The following is a 15,937-nucleotide window of genomic DNA, read 5'->3' as shown; positions in this document are numbered from 1 at the left end:
CTTCCGTTTTTGACAGTCGGCGACGTGCTGTGCCTCGAACCACACACACATTAACAGGGGGATAGCTTTTCTTTGTAGCGGTTTGGTTCTAAAATACACCCAGTGCTCGCTGCTACTTGAGTAAGTATGAAACTCTGGGTTGTGTGGATTTCATTTTACACTATTAACGTTTGACGTAACGTTACTTATCCCCCTAATGCTGACCAACTTGGTTTGTGGATAGATAGTGGTGATTTGGCTCAGACTATGTCCTGGAAGCGAAAGCATTCCAATGGACGTCCCATGTCTGCACAGCTAGCAATGCGAGCTAGAGTATTCAAATGTACCAACTGTTTTAGATAACATCAGTTTGCATTATTTTACTTAAGGGTTTCATCATCTTAATTTCATGTTGTTGGAACAGGGCCACGTCAGTCTGCTGTAGCTACGCCAGTTAATCAGCAAATAGACTAAGCCCTGTGAGTTTTGGGGAGCTTGCTAGCCAGTGACAGCGGTTTGAACAATAACATATTAACGTATCTGTTTAGTAATCCTGTGAATTTTCCCCTGCAAGTGTCCACCAGCCAATGGCTGCGCAGTCGTCTACAAACGCCTATACTTTCTAAAAAGCAAATGACCCTATTATCAGATACCATGTTATCAGCACGAGACGAGTATATCTGCAACTTAATGTTGCAACTTTGAACTTTGAGTCTCCATCAGTCAACTGATCTGGGTACCAGTAGGCCAAATCTAGAAGTTGGCTTCATGTTACAGAGGATAGATAGTTTTCAATGCTAATTTGACAAGTGCAACTTTTGTACTGAACGTCATAGCTTGAAACTGTGTCTATGTGTATGGGTCTGGCTAGCAGCAGTATCACTATTAGAAGTATAACAAGGAGGATGTAAATGTACATCTGTACATCAAACTGTACATCTTCACTGAGGCTGGTGAATTTGTCTTATCTACCAGCATCTTCAGTCAGCTGTTATTTGGAGGTTGTTTTCTATTCCAAAATGCAGTTTGGCAGACGAATTTTGAATCATTCAACCCCTGTGGGTTAGGAATGGAAAATCTGTCATCATCACCGCCTTTAATTATTGCAAGCCTTGCTTGTTTTCATGAATCCAGTCTGCCAGCTGAAAGTGTGCCAGAGGGCAAAGTTGAACAAGATTGCACAAGGTGTTTTCATGTTGTTGGTCTTGGACGTGCAGTTGGGGCAAAGTTCTACAGTGCCACCATTGTAGTAGCATGTGCTTCTAAAAATACATGTAGGACACATAGAAAATTGAAAATGGTGCACCTTGGCAATTAAGATTCAAAGTAGGGATTGTCATTTGGAAATATTACACAGGGTAGGCTATGCTGCTACATTTGTTTTCTGTGCTCCTATTTTTCTTCTAGGATTCAGTGCCTTTTGAAAACTTATATTTTATAGTCATCTTCTGATGTTACTTGCCTCCCAGAGTGTGTGTTCACAACCAGTTTTCCAGCTTTTACAGACTCTGTTTTGCAGTTCTTACAAATGGGCACATTTGCTTTTTGGCACCGTGACACAGAACGTAGAAAAACTGGTATGGCTGATGGCAGTACAATTTCCAGATGCCTTCAAGTGAAATAGGTGTTACAATGTTATATCACCACTGATTACCGGGACAACCAATGATGGAAGAAGGAGAGGGAGAGAAGTTACAAAAGCTATAAATGTTACACCAAAGTGGAATATGGTTTTAACATGAATCAATAACTGTTCTCTTCTTGTCCACAGACCAAAATGAATGTGGGTGTGGCACACAGCGAGGTGAACCCAAACACTCGGGTCATGAACAGCCGAGGGATCTGGCTGACCTACGCTCTTGGTGTTGGAATGCTTCACATCGTGCTTTTGAGCATACCCTTCTTCAGTGTGCCTGTGGTGTGGACTCTCACTAACATCATACACAATTTTGTAAGTTACATTCTCACACTGACTGGGCCGGTTTTCCAAAACAAAATGGGCTTGTATTCCTGATCCAGATTATCGACAAATCCCGCTCCAAAACCTTTTACCGTTTTGATTTCAGAGTGTTTTAAAACAACATTTTAAACCACCAGTCTAGAATAAGAGGTTTGTTAGGGGTTAAGGTGTGATAAACCACTGCTTGTGCCCTTATTTATGATTATTACCATTTCTTCACTGCAGGTCTTGCCTAACAATCACCACCCAAATAAACTCATACCTCAGTAGATTACTTATGCACGCTTATCCTGCAGGCCGAAACACAGTCTGGTCTCTATTTCCCACTGCGGAGTCTTTGTTTTGCTGTGACTACTTGTTAAGAGTTACGCTCTATTTCTGGGAAGCGATCCTTGTGACAGCCTGACTGGTGACCCATTATGATGATTTCCTCGCTCCGCACCATGTCCGCACACAAGACTAGCCTTTCATTGTTATATGGATGGCCTCAAATAAAGAAACAAGGTCAACGTGCGTGACATCATTTACTAGCCCAGGCTTGAAGCACTTAGCAAGGATTGTGTATCGCAGCAATATGGAAGGCCATGAAAAGTAACAGCTAGAAGTGTGCTAGGTGAACTATAGCCGATTGTTTCCCACACAATATAACACCAGTGTGCTGATTATGCCTTGGCTGCATGTCAGCATTTTGAATTTCTCACTTTTCCCTCCCCATACTTCAGCCTTTCCATTTAAAAAATGAATCCCACAATGTTTTGCAAGTTTTCTATCTACACCTCTAATTACAAAGGAAAGAACTTAATTCACAAGCTAGCTAAATTAGTTTGCAATAATCTGTCATCCCACCCAAAATTAATTAGGCTCTTGTAGGTGTATTGTTAAAGATCTGGAGCTCAGAGACCACAAGTCCCAGAGCAGAGAGACGGAAACAAAAAGGCCCTTCCGCCTATTGATTGGCCAATCATAAAGCACAATCTAAATCCTCCATAGTTTTGCTTTCTGTACACAATGATTAGTGATGTGAACTTTGACCCCTTGCACTAATTACTGAATTGTCTTTACAGGGGATGTATGTGTTTATGCATGCAGTGAAAGGCACGCCTTTTGAGACCCCCGACCAAGGAAAAGCCAGACTTCTTACACACTGGGAACAGCTCGACTATGGCGTGCAGTTCACTTCATCCAGAAAGTTCTTCACCATCTCCCCAATTATTCTGTATGTATTAAATATATTATCATTTTCATTTTGCCTTAGATTTGACAGTCATTAAAGGATAATTCAGACCTTGGATATGCGCTGCAGGTGTAGATTACCAATCGCAAGCTTTGGGTGATTTACTATGACCACCAGGGCTCAAATCACAGATGAAGTGCAACAGCAAGAGAAAACAAAAAATGTAAAATGTAAAAATGATGATTATGCCAATCCCCTTATATGGTTTTATCTACCCAAATCGAGAACTGGGACATTCAAATCGACTACCTACAGAAAACCTAAAATTTCATCATCGATACTAACAAATGTTGATCATAGAAACTGTATTATATATCATGGAAAAGTCATAGAAATAGAAAAGCAGAGATGTTTAGGAACCTGTGCAGTAGGGCTGCAACTAACGATTATTTTCATTGTCGATTAATCTGTCGATTATTTTCTCGATTAATCGATTAGTTGTTTGGTCTATAAAATGTCAGAAAATTGTGAAAAATGTGGATCGGTGTTTCCCAAAGCCCAAGATGACGTCCTCAAATGTCTTGTTTTGTCCACAACCCAAAGATATTCAGTTTACTGTCATAGAGGAGTAAAGAAACCAGAAAATATTCACATTTAAGAAGCTGGAATCAGAGAATTTTGACTTATTTTTCTTAAAAAATTACTCTGGTGGCTCACCGAGTAGGGCGCGTACCGTTTGGCTCAGGCCTTCCCGCAGCGACCCGGGTTCGAATCCGACCCGTGGTCCTTTGCTGCATGTCCTCCCCTCGCTCTCTCTCCCATACCTTCCTGTCTCTCTCTCACTATATCCCTCAAATAAAGCATAAAATGCCAAAAATAAATCTTTAAAAAAAAAAAAATAGTTGGCGATTAATTTAATAGTTGACAACTAATCGATTAATCGTTGCAGCTCTACTGTGCAGTATATCAAAATAAAACCAAGGCCTGCATGTTAACCACTGGCAGGTACAGTATGTGTGGTCTTGAGGGATTTTAACTCCTCTGTTTTGCTCTACAGATATTTCCTGGCGAGTTTCTACACAAAGTATGACACGACGCACTTCGTCATAAACACTGCCTCACTTTTGAGCGTGCTGATCCCCAAGCTGCCACAACTACACGGAGTGAGGATCTTCGGCATCAACAAGTATTAAGATGAGTGTTATAAAGTGCTGTGCCTCCATAGCAAGATTAGTTAACCCCCTGTAATCTGTACCACCGACGTGTGTACTAAGCTGTTTTGTACAGTTTGTGTAAATGTCACTGTCGTCGTTTAGATATATCAGGTTTAAGGTGAGATGTTTAAAAAAAAAAAGAGGAGTAGATTTGTAGAAGACAGGATGCCATATGCATTACTAACTTAAGTGAATATTTAATGATGTTTTTTTGGTCTGCACAGACCTGGGCTGGCCCGGGTTTCAGCGGTGATGCTTTTGGTTGTTCGGTTGTTTTTTTTGTTTGCCCTCACTTCACACTGTGACACAGAGACTGAGTCCGAGTCACAATTTCTAGCCACGAAGATGTCCTAAATGTATTTTTAAAGATGTTTTCTTCCTAAGCGTAGGAGCCTATGGCTCATTGTGTATTGGTACACTCTCATTTTGTGATGGGTGTCAATCTTATTCATGCTGAGCGAAGAATGAAATCATACTCTTTATTTGCATGATTTCCTTGGTATGTGAATCATTTCTCATTTGTAACTCAATCAAATAGGGCAAGCATTTTTCATTGTACATAGTTTTTTTGGGACTGTTATGTCCTGTATGTTTAAAAAAAAGTCTTGTATGTAGAAATGGAGACAATTTATTGTTGCCAGATTAAGTGTTTACTGAGGCAGGTCTACAGTGTGTCTATTATGTACTTATATTCATGTAGCTGCTTTGTTTCGATTATGACCTTTTGCTATCAACAAGGCAGCTAGTCCTGTTTTGTTTGGCTATAGCTCATAGTAATCTTGAACCCTTTTGTTCCTAACCTCATTAAAACATTTTGTGCCCTCAAAGTGTTGCATCTCTTATGTGACGTGTCGCTCAGTTCCCACTGGTCATGGTGTTTCTGGAATATCATTGAATTTTCAGAGGTTTATTCCAGACAGAAAAGTCAGGGAATCTGATAAATTCTGTCAGGGAATATTGAGGAATTTTACAATTGTGCCACTTTACAGGAGTTTACTGTTGTAGAATGTGTTTTACAACTTGTTTCAAACATTCATTGCATTAAATGTTGGTTTTCAGCTATTTTTATACATTGTATGGACAGTTCTCCATAGCAAGCCCAACTGTAGTGGAAACCAGACTGTTTACCCCTTAAGAGATTTCCTGAGCTGAAAAACAACATTAACAAACCTGGGAAGCAAAACATTTTTAGGTCATAGAAGCACTGTGGCCTACTCGTGGAAAGTCAGGGCCACAGTGGGAATCTTGTCATTTGTACTCAATTATACACACGCTAGCAACATAGGAATAAAAGCTTTATTACATATGAATGGTGAATGAAGTTTAAAAAGTACAGCATATTCCTGCAGTGAAACGTTTGAAAATCAGATCCCCAAACTGTCTAGCTCATGTAATTACAAGTACCTGTTTCCAGGGGTGCTGCTAGGAATCCCCCTGACAAAAGTACACTTTAAACAAATGTACAACATAATATTAATTAAAACTGACAATAAGAATCTATAATCCCTGGTCCATGTCTGTTTCCAGGCCCACTGACCAAATGTAAAAGATAAACACTACAGCTTTTATTCTCAATTTCCCTGTAAACTTTCCTTCTCAATGTGGTTCTCCAGCCCGTTAAGATCCTCACACTGCTTTCCCAAGACTCCTTTAAAAACCTCAAAGCGATGATTCAGGTCTTTCTGGGTGTGGATTTTATATTTGGTCCCAAAGGCCCCGTCAGCAGAGGCGGTCCCATAGAAGACGCGACCGATCCGGGAGTGGACCAGAGCCATGGCGCACATGACACAGGGCTCCCGGGTCACGTAAAGGTCATAGCCGGTGCATATGTATGGCTGACCATCCTCCTTTGCAACAGGAACGTCTTGCAAAGTCTCTGAGTTTGGTGTAGAAGTGGAGCCGGGCGATGTGAACCGGCAAGCAGGGTATTTGTCAAAAGAGTACGCCCCGCCGCCCTGACCCCGAGCCACAAGGTCCACACAGACCATGACCGCGTGATGGAGCGGATGGTCGCTCCGGCAGTCGTGGCCCACGGCGACGACCCTCTCCGCCTTCGGGTCGACCACCACGGCCCCCACGGCCTCCGTCCCGCTCTCCCTCCCCGCTCCGGCAGCAGCCACGGCGGCCGCCATGTACTCTCCCATCCTGGCTTTCTGAGGCGGGCTGAAGAGCTCTCCTCTCAGGGCGACGGTCACCTGCTTGTCTTCGTGGAAGGAGGTGGGCCAGTGTTTGCTCGCCAGCTCAAACTGGGGTCTGGTCAGAGGAGGGCATGCTGGGACCTGAACCACAAAAGGCTGCCCTAACCCGTCACGTCTGACTCTACCTGCGGGCAGCAGGGAGTCGACGCTGACCGGCTTCTCGCTGTCCGGCGCGTCGCTGACGAGGCACACGATGACCTCCAGGGGGTGAGGGCCGGCCTTCTCCTTGCACGCCCGCACCCTCTTGATGTGCTGAAGGCCGGGTAACGGGTAGAGGGAGTTCAGCTCCTTCACGATACGAGAAGTCTGTTTCTTGTCAGTGATGGGCGCAGCAAACGCCTCGATCAGCTCCGTGTCTTGTGACTGCTCGTCCGACAGAACGGGATAGGCGACCCACGAGTCGGTGTCACCTTCTGACCCTTTCCTGCGTTTTGACTGCGGCTCCATTTCTGCGGCGTCCTCCTGTTGATGTTTGTTGTAAACCAAAGTGAAACAAAAGTCAGTATATTTACAGGACAAAAGCACATAGATCATAATGTCTTTTGGTTATGTGGATAACTGATAATGTCTGATCTGTATAAACAAAGCAGCTTTAGCCCACAGACCGTTGCAGTGCTGCTTTGCATATTTTTGTATTTCATTTTACATTTACATCAATTCACCCCGTAATTCATACAAAATCACCCTTAAAATGACTTCAGGGAGTCTTTAATGAAGAAAAAAGACCTGCTTACTTTCTAATATAATGAAAAATTCAGGGAGACAGAAACTTTCCTTTAAAAACTCATTAATAACCCTGTAAACCTGCACAAAAGGCATAAAAAAATCCCGTAATTACTAGTGTCTCCATGAATCAACCCACAAATAGATCCCTTAAAAACCCATGATAACTAACCCTTTGTTACAGCTGTTATTTTGAATGGATAATTCGTGTTTATGTAATGGAGAAATTAAGGACATTTCAGGGATAAAATTAAAGGGTTTGGTTTCGTAGTGTTTACAACCGTTTGTTGTTTGTTGATTTTACTGTCCCAACAGTTGTGGCAGATTTTATAATGCTAACATGAATTAATCAGTTGTCGGTTCAAGGGAACTTGTAACGGTGAACTTGAAATGAATCCTACACTATGGTTAATATGAAATTACATTGCGACGTTACTCATTTTTGTTGTGTTTGATGCATTTTAAGTTTGACTCATTCTGACCGATTTTCCAGCCATAAATTACAGTATAGGACTTTTTTGAATGGTATACCATCTTCTTTCCATGTAATCTCTAAAACACATTAAGAAGAACTAATGAACATCAAAATTGTGTATGCACTGTAACTGTAAACGCGGGTTGGGCTATAACAGTACCACAGACAACATCAACTGTGCCAAGTGTAGATTTCTAATAATCACCATTAAGTGAACAATGCATACAGCAAGCAATACCAATAGGCTAATCATTTGTGATTTAAGTTCTTCTCTCATCCTTGATCATGTCGAGAAAAGGCACTGCAGCTCCTGAGGTTAAACACTGAGGAACCACTGAGACTATTATATGGACATCCAGCTAAGAAACTGAACCAATTAATATAAACACACATGAAATAGTGAGTGTTTAGAGCGAAAGGGGCTAACTTCCTAATTTTATAGCAGAGCAAAACCAAAAACTTGAAATGACTGCATCTCTTCATTCAAGAGCTCAACAAGAGCTTTCAAGTCATATATAGTGATGGGACGATACGTTTATCTCACGATACGTTTCTATACGCCATATGGAGTTCATGATTAGATACAACCACGATACAATGTAATAAATAAAAGGTGACAAAGTCTGACTGTGCAGAATCATGTTTATTAATGGTTTTCTAGAAAGTAAACAATTTAAAAATGTCATTACAAAGTGCAAATAATATAATTGAGATGGAGAGCGTGTGAAATTGTCTCATTTGTGATTACAACAGCAGAATAAAACTGAGCTAATATTGCGATTGCGGGATTTTTCTGCCCCACGATACGTATATTGTCACATTTTTGTTTTGCAATATATTGAATTTCAATATTTTGTCCCACCCCTAATGATATATAATACTAACATTCAACAAAATGTCACTTCTGCACCAAACCCTCCATATCATTCTCACTGCAGCCTACTGACTGTCATTGACATTAAGCTTCATGGTGTCAGTGGAACCTGATCTTTACACACAGTATGTGATGTTATAACCTATCAGTCCGATAAGGCAACTTCTTTGTTCATTTCCTCCCTAGGAGGAGCTTTGCCTTCATGACTTTGGGCACATGCCGTACGGTGAGAGACACTCTGGTGCCTCGGGTCAGTGTTTCCCCCGGTAGCGCACCGGCAGCCGGCAGGTTCACCACCCTGTCAGTCAGGGTGTCCTGGTCGCAGGCCTGGATCCCGTGCAGGAGGTTCTGGTACGTTTCCTCCTGCAGGATCAGGAGGCTCCGTGGCCTCACCAGCAGAGAGAAGACATAGCGGCTCTCCTCCGTCTGCGGGGCGTCCCCCCCCTGGCTGCTGACGGGTCTGTAAAAGTCGAGGAGGGTGTGGGAGCCCAGGCTGACGGTGGTGACGGTGGGGTGGTACAGAGGCCCATCTTCGTGAGGCATAATCCCCTCTCCTTGCTTATACTCATTCACCAACACGTGATTGGCCGTTTTCCCACTGAACGCACCCAGAGAGGAAATTCTCTCACAGTACTGCTGAAGCCAATCAGGAATCTTCTCTGCCAGCATCCCCTTGGGGTGTGGCAGTCCTCCCCAGTTCTGCAGCCGTCTCCCCGATAACTGAGTCCATTTGGTTCTGGGTGACTTGTAAACCTGTTGTAAAAGATAGGCCTCCTCTTCCTCTGATATGAAATCTGGAATGTAATAGACTGTTGGTGGAGCATCTTTTAGGGCAAATTGTTGCAGTTCTTCCACAATACTAGCCGGCTGCTCCATGCCTCTTGGTGAAAAGTCATGAAATGCTTGTTAAAACTCAGGTTAGTAGATCAGGTGCTTCTTGGTAGTTTGCTAATGCAGGCTAAGCTACCCATCTGGTGGTGGCTAACAGTAAGTAAGTGGTACCACAGCCATCTTTTGAACTTGTAACACTATAAGTTTGAACGTAAACAACCAAGAACTTAAGTAAATACAACTTCTACAGTCTGCGATCAAAACTTACTGACTGAATACGGAGTTAGTAGTGAAAAAGCCGGGCTATCTGTTAGCAGCAGGACGTTTCTCCATCACCCGCAGTAGTCCTCTCCTCTACGTCATCGCTGCACTTCCTTGTTTTCCTGAGTTAGCTAGCAAGCTAGCAACATAGCATCTGGATCCTCCGACACCTCAAACACAACACAGTCAAGCTTTTTGGCGATTCATTTACATATCGACCAGAATGTAGGATCCATTACAAGTTCACTGACACCCTTTAGATGAGTATTGATTTGTCTTTTGCTGTTATAAAGCAGCTATAACATCTGCGACAGTAAAATCAATGGACGGAACGATGCCTTCAGGTGCTCCTCATCGGCTCCGACTTCTTACTTCTATAGTGGTAAATTCGACTTCTCGCACATTCTAGTGCTTTTAGTCGTAAATACTATCAAAACGGACCCTCTAACAAAACTATTGTTGGTGGCTGTTGTTTTCTGATATAAATCAACCAGCACATAGATAGGTTGTGCTGCAGTGACAAAAACAAGAGAAATGTACATCATGTAACTGATGAGGTTTTACTTCATCTAATAGCCAAATGTTGTGGTATATATCACTTTTACAATCAGTTGTTGATAGTAAAATGTACCGTGCCCCCTTATGTCGCATGTCGGCAACTCTGCCAACTTTCCCAGTTGTATTTAGTACATTGATGTGGGAAATCCGACATTTCTGATAGCACTGAAGGCAACTTAGCCCACAAACTGCATGGGAAACGCAAATTACAAAATGTGAAACAGCGCCACGCCTGTATTGTATTATAGTGTAAATTAAAGTCGCAAAAACCAAAACCAAAAATTGATTCAGTTTGTCAAAGAAATGTTAAAAACGCTCCATTACCTCTTTGTACAGCGACATCGATACTTAGACGAATATATCATTGAATTTCTCAGTAACGATTTGACTCCATGCTTACTTGAGTGTGCAACCGACTAAAACATCCCCTAAACTTGTGTCTATTCCTTTGACCCATGCATTATTTTCTTACCGATTCGCCAACGTATTCGCTATTCAGCACATAACTATTAAAGCCGATATTGCTAAATAATTTTACATGAAAAATGTACTCGTTTTTTCGGCAGTTTTCTACTATCTCTACTTCACGTTACCATTCTTTCTTTGCTGCTAGACGGAATTATTTACATGCGACACAGCCAGACAGCACTGCATGAAACAGAAAAGACAAGATTCAAAGTGACCTACCGCTTTCTGTTAGAAACTCAAGGGCTTCATATGTTGTCTATTACAGATGTGTTGCTCTGAAGCCCAATGTGACGCTGTGGTATGTTGGTATATTTGTCTTTATCGTGCTTTTTGGCGTGAATTCATATCAGAGGGAACTTGGTCAGGTTACCTCAAGTTATTAGACTCTTACACGGTTGGCAAACACAAGCCACTATACTATGTTGCCTTTAAGAGCTGTGAACCTGCACAGACTGCCACACTTCAGACTCAAACCTTCATGCACTTCTGCCTATGGAAAAGCCTCCTGCTCCAGACTGGTGCTGGGCATCGAGACGAGCTGTGATGACACCGGGGCTGCAGTGATGGACGAGGCCGGGCTGATCCTGGGAGAGTCTCTGCACTCCCAAAAAGAAGTGCATCTGAAGTAAGTCACAGACATAGGACTGGGCGATAATTCAATATTATCGTTTGTCGTCTTTCAGTAGAAACATATCGTCATGATATGGTGATTTTGGGATATCCTGACACACAATTCTGCTGTCTAAATTGATGATAACAAGCAACATTTTATTAAAAAACGGACAAAATTAGATATGGTAGGAATATTACCCTATTAGAAAATTTCATTTTTTTTATAATTTTAAAATAATATTACTTAAAATGTTTCCTACCCCACTTTGTCAGAGTTTTTAAATACAATTTGCTTGTTATCATCAATTTTGACAGCAAAAGTGTGTCAAGATATCCCAAAATCATATCATGATGATATGATTCCACTGAAAGACGATTAACGATAATGTTGTCCAGCCTTATATATAAGCTATATAAGTCTGGAGTTTTTCACTTTGTTTTAATATACTTATTACTGTATTTGTCACATTAATGCCTGTACATTATTTATATCAGGTCTGTTTGACGATAATATAATCGCTTCTTTTTTTAAAGTAATAAGATAACCTTCAAAAGTAAATTAAACATCAATAACTAAATTTAGAGATGGAAAAAACGGAACAAAACTGAAAAATAAGGAAAGTTTGAAAAACGTGGAAAAAAAGAAAAGGAAAGAGAAAAGAAACTTTTACAGAAGAGGATTAGGGCCACATGTGAAAAATGTATTTGAGTTCTGAGTTTAAAGTCAGAATTCTGAGTTTAAAGTCAGAATTCTGAGAAAAAAGTCAGAATTCTGACTTTAAACTCAGAACTCAAATACATTTTTCACATGTGGCCCTAATCCTCTTCTGTAGAAACTAAAATAACTAAAAAAAAAAAAAAAAAGAACAAAATATCAGTAAGTTTTTCACTTTGATTTCTGCTCTCCACTTGCATGTCGCAGGACCGGTGGCATCATCCCCACCGTGGCGCAGCAGCTGCACAGAGAAAACATCGGCCGCGTGGTGCAGGAGGCTTTGGAGCGGAGCGGCGTGAGCCCGGGCCAGCTGTCGGCCGTGGCCACCACCGTGAAGCCCGGCCTGGCCCTGAGCCTGGGCGTCGGCCTGGACTTCAGCCGGAGCTTCGTGAGGCGTCACAGCAAGCCCTTCATCCCCATTCACCACATGGAGGCCCACGCCCTGACCGTCAGGATGCTGCAGCCCGTCGCCTTCCCCTTCCTGGTCCTGCTGATCTCCGGCGGCCACTCGCTCCTCGCCGTGGCCAGAGGAGTCGACGACTTCCTGCTGCTGGGCCAAACGCTGGACGAAGCTCCGGGGGACACGATGGATAAAGTGAGAATGTTTAAACTAGGCCACTCTGCAAAGTTTCATGCATTTCAGTTCATGGGAAGGCAGTTTTACTCTAAAGAAAGAAAGAAGAAGAAAAAGAAGATGCAAGAGAAGAAGAGAAGAGAATACTTGAAACTTGACTTGACTTGGGTTCTGGTGACTTGGGACTTGAGTTTGACTTGTGCTTTGATGACTTGAAAAGGTTTCTAAAGTCTTGACTTGAGATCTTGTGTTTGTGTAAATGACTTGGATTGAAAGTGATGATTGAAGTTGAAACTGATTATAAAAATCAAACTCATGATGCTCTTACCAAGTTCTTATCCTATTAAAACCATATTGCATTGAAAAGTCCTAGATATTTAGTTTTCTTTAAGATATTAAATTGATACTGGACTCTTGATTTGTTCTGACTTGACTCGCTGTTCTACATTTAGACTTGAGACTTGACATTAATGACATGGACTTGACTTGGTAATCCACATTTAGACTTGGGACTTGATTTAAGACTTGTGCCTCAAGACTTGAAACTGACTTGGGACTCTTGCAAGTTGACTTGGTCAGACCTCTGGGATATAAGTATTCAGGGCCTTTAAACTTGGCTGTTGTTGCTTTTTTCTGGTTGTGATGTTCAGCTTGTGATCATAACTAAAATGAATCTTTGTTTTTCATTCACAGGTGGCAAGACGTTTGTCGCTCATCAAACACCCTCGCTGCTCCACCCTGAGCGGGGGACAAGCTATAGAGCTGCTGGCAGCGGACGGGGACAGGAGGAGGTTCCCCTTCAGGACGCCCATGGGACAAAACTATGACTGCTGCTTTTCTTTCGCTGGGCTGCGGAATCAGATTACAATGACTATAATGAAAACAGAGGCAGAGGAAGGTAAGAGGACAGTCGGTGTGCATGAAATGATTAATGCTCTCCTGAATGACAAACATAACCATGTAAGTCAGTGATTGTCACCATGGGGATTAAACATTAGATGTTTTTAGAACTTTATTTATTGTCTGATGTCTTTGGATGAGTAAGACACACTGAAATACCCAGTGCAAAACATTTTGAAAAAATTAAACAGGAATATTCAATTCAATACTGATTCAAAAACACTTTGCAGTCAAACAACTGGTACTGGTTGTGCATTAGGGCTGCAACTAATGTTTTGTTTCATTATCGATTAACTTATTGATTGAGATCGATTGAGATCCATTTCTATATGACCAACTTTTGATTTTGTGCCTCTGTATGGGAAACACTGCATCTCACAGTCAAAAACGCCCTTTAGAGGCCATCTGATGAAGCGCATCATCTCACTGAGTGTTACCTGACTGACTGACTGACTGACTGACCTGAATTCGCCTGGTGATGCCCTCGGCTGCGCAGTGGGACAGACTCACCCTCCGTGTGTTTTTCTTCTCCCCAGGTGTGCAGCAGGGGGCGCTGTTGTCCTGCGTGAGCGACATCGCAGCTGCCACTCAGCACTCCGTCGCCGCTCACCTGGCAAAGCGCACACATCGCGCCATCTTGTTCTGTAAAGCCAAAGGCCTTCTGCCAGCATGCAGTCCCACCTTGGTGAGCACGTTGCTTCTTATTTAATGAAATAAACTGATGTATTGTATTGTATTGTATTGTATTGTATTGTGTAGTCACATATCAAGAGAAGAGAATTCACTGTTGTTTTCCTTTTTTTAATTCATTTTGTTATTATTATTTCTGTTTATTTCCTGTTTGTTCAAACATTGATGAAGCCCTGATGGGTGAAACATCTGCCAAATTAACCAGACTTTTTAATCTGCATTTGAGAGTGCAGGTCTTCTCTTCTCTTGATAAGTGATATAGGAATTGAAATGTATTCTACTTGCATTAACTGTAACTTCAGCTAAAAGCCTAAGACCTAACTGTAACTGAGAACCTTTAAACCGGAAACACAGCATGTTTATATGTGAAGCTTTCATCAGAAACGTCTCTTCTTCTCTGGCAGGTCGTGTCTGGAGGAGTCGCTAGTAATCAATACATCCGGAAGGCTTTGACGATCATCACCGAGGCAACCGGACTGCATCTGCTCTGCCCTCCGGCCAAGTTCTGCACCGACAATGGAGTGATGATTGCATGGTGTGTATGTGTGTGTGTGTGTGTGTGTGTGTGTTGGCAAAAACATCAGTAAACAGTTTTGACACTGAATTCAGAGATTTTACCCGCTTTGGAATCATGTTCATTTAAGACAAACACATGTATGTATATTTTAGGAATGGTGTTGAGCGGCTGAGGGAAGGGAAGGGGATTCTGCCTCATGATGTGGATGTGAGCTACGAGCCAAAGTAAGTCAGAACTGAGTGAAGATTTCCATTTACAATTTCACAGGAAAGTGAATTGCAAACCATCAATTGTTCTGAAGTGGCTGATCAGAAAAGCATCACCTTCCTTCATAGAAATACTCAGGGTTCCCACTGGCCTAGAAAATAAGGCCTTTTGAAAATGAATGGATGGCCTTAAAAGTACTTGATTTTTTAAAATTATTATATAGCACCCAGATTCAGCAATGTGCCTCACATCTCTGGATCTTTCGGATCAATGAGGAAAACTCTGTGATGGAGATTCAATTTGTTTTAAAATGAAGGATTTCTCCAGGATTTCTTGAATTAACAAGATCAGGTGTAAAAAAAAAATGAAGCCTCTATGATGTCTATCTTGCACCAATGTCATGTCTTACACCAAAACATGACAATTTTGAGTCCTTTAATTTCACCAGATAAGACACCGAAAGTCATTGAAAACACCTTGAAGTTGATCTCCAAGTGAGTTTGGAAACCCTGAATAACTTGGTTGCCATTTTTCAATCTTCTCAAAGTACAAGTGTTAATCTAAATGACAGTTATTTTTCTCACAGACCAATTTATATTTCTCTGACATTATTTTTATGAGAATTTTATCCCTTCCATGAATTAGGCCTACAGAAGCCATTTCAGAAGAAGACATTTGGTGTTCTGTTGTGTGAAAATAGATGTTATGATCTATACAACACTGTCAGACTCTACTGTGTTCTGATGAATCTGCACTGCTGATTAAATCACCACTGGTTCACGTCGGTTTTGTGTTGTAGGGCTCCCTTGGGTGTCGACATTACAGCAGAGGTGAAGGCAGCGGCGATCAGGGTGCCACCGGTCAAGCTGAAGATAACCAACTGACAAACTGTTTCATATGTTTTGTCCTGTGTGAAAAAAAACCCTAAAATGTGTACATATTGTATACATACTGTATTTATGAAGCACATTACACAGCTATTTATTATTAAATCTTTTTTATTACAT

General features: G+C 41.7%; 4 protein-coding genes across 5 annotated transcripts; 2 read left to right on the top strand and 2 right to left on the bottom strand.

Moving 5' to 3' along the window:
- The first annotated feature begins 15 nt into the window (after positions 1 to 15).
- On the top strand, positions 16 to 5,145 carry ormdl1 (ORMDL sphingolipid biosynthesis regulator 1). The gene is made up of 4 exons (XM_071528391.1): positions 16 to 120; positions 1,751 to 1,930; positions 3,004 to 3,155; positions 4,171 to 5,145. Exons 2-4 carry the CDS (start codon positions 1,757 to 1,759, stop codon positions 4,304 to 4,306), a joined length of 462 nt encoding a protein of 153 aa, XP_071384492.1. The 5' UTR covers positions 16 to 120; positions 1,751 to 1,756; the 3' UTR covers positions 4,307 to 5,145.
- A 499-nt stretch (positions 5,146 to 5,644) lies between these two features.
- adat3 (adenosine deaminase tRNA specific 3) lies at positions 5,645 to 10,654 on the bottom strand. 2 transcript variants are annotated; one of them, XM_071528387.1, is made up of 2 exons: positions 10,572 to 10,654; positions 5,645 to 6,987 (listed from the first exon to the last, which is right to left on the bottom strand). In XM_071528387.1, the coding sequence occupies exons 1-2, from the start codon at positions 10,587 to 10,589 to the stop codon at positions 5,899 to 5,901; spliced, it is 1,107 nt and encodes a 368-aa protein (XP_071384488.1). In that variant the 5' UTR covers positions 10,590 to 10,654; the 3' UTR covers positions 5,645 to 5,898. The 2 variants fall into 2 exon arrangements, with proteins under 2 accessions (XP_071384488.1, XP_071384489.1); XM_071528388.1 differs by lacking the exon at positions 10,572 to 10,654 and adding an exon at positions 9,697 to 9,758.
- alkbh6 (alkB homolog 6) lies at positions 8,384 to 9,477 on the bottom strand. The gene has a single exon (XM_071528390.1). The coding sequence runs from the start codon at positions 9,471 to 9,473 to the stop codon at positions 8,769 to 8,771; it is 705 nt and encodes a 234-aa protein (XP_071384491.1). The 5' UTR covers positions 9,474 to 9,477; the 3' UTR covers positions 8,384 to 8,768.
- Positions 10,655 to 10,920: 266 nt separating the features above from the next.
- On the top strand, positions 10,921 to 15,902 carry osgepl1 (O-sialoglycoprotein endopeptidase-like 1). The gene is made up of 7 exons (XM_071528412.1): positions 10,921 to 11,340; positions 12,250 to 12,637; positions 13,310 to 13,514; positions 14,053 to 14,201; positions 14,611 to 14,741; positions 14,876 to 14,947; positions 15,730 to 15,902. The coding sequence occupies exons 1-7, from the start codon at positions 11,135 to 11,137 to the stop codon at positions 15,812 to 15,814; spliced, it is 1,236 nt and encodes a 411-aa protein (XP_071384513.1). The 5' UTR covers positions 10,921 to 11,134; the 3' UTR covers positions 15,815 to 15,902.
- The last annotated feature ends 35 nt before the right edge of the window (positions 15,903 to 15,937 follow it).

This window comes from Centroberyx affinis, unplaced genomic scaffold, assembly GCF_046629955.1.
Source record: "Centroberyx affinis isolate AG114_WGS23_722 - 3 ecotype Tasmania unplaced genomic scaffold, CSIRO-AGI_Caff_v1 ptg001669l_1, whole genome shotgun sequence".
In the NCBI taxonomy this organism is placed as follows: Eukaryota; Metazoa; Chordata; class Actinopteri; order Beryciformes; family Berycidae; genus Centroberyx; species Centroberyx affinis.
The sequence above is the reverse complement of the archived record's forward strand: the minus strand, read 5'-3'. Positions and strand labels throughout refer to the sequence as shown.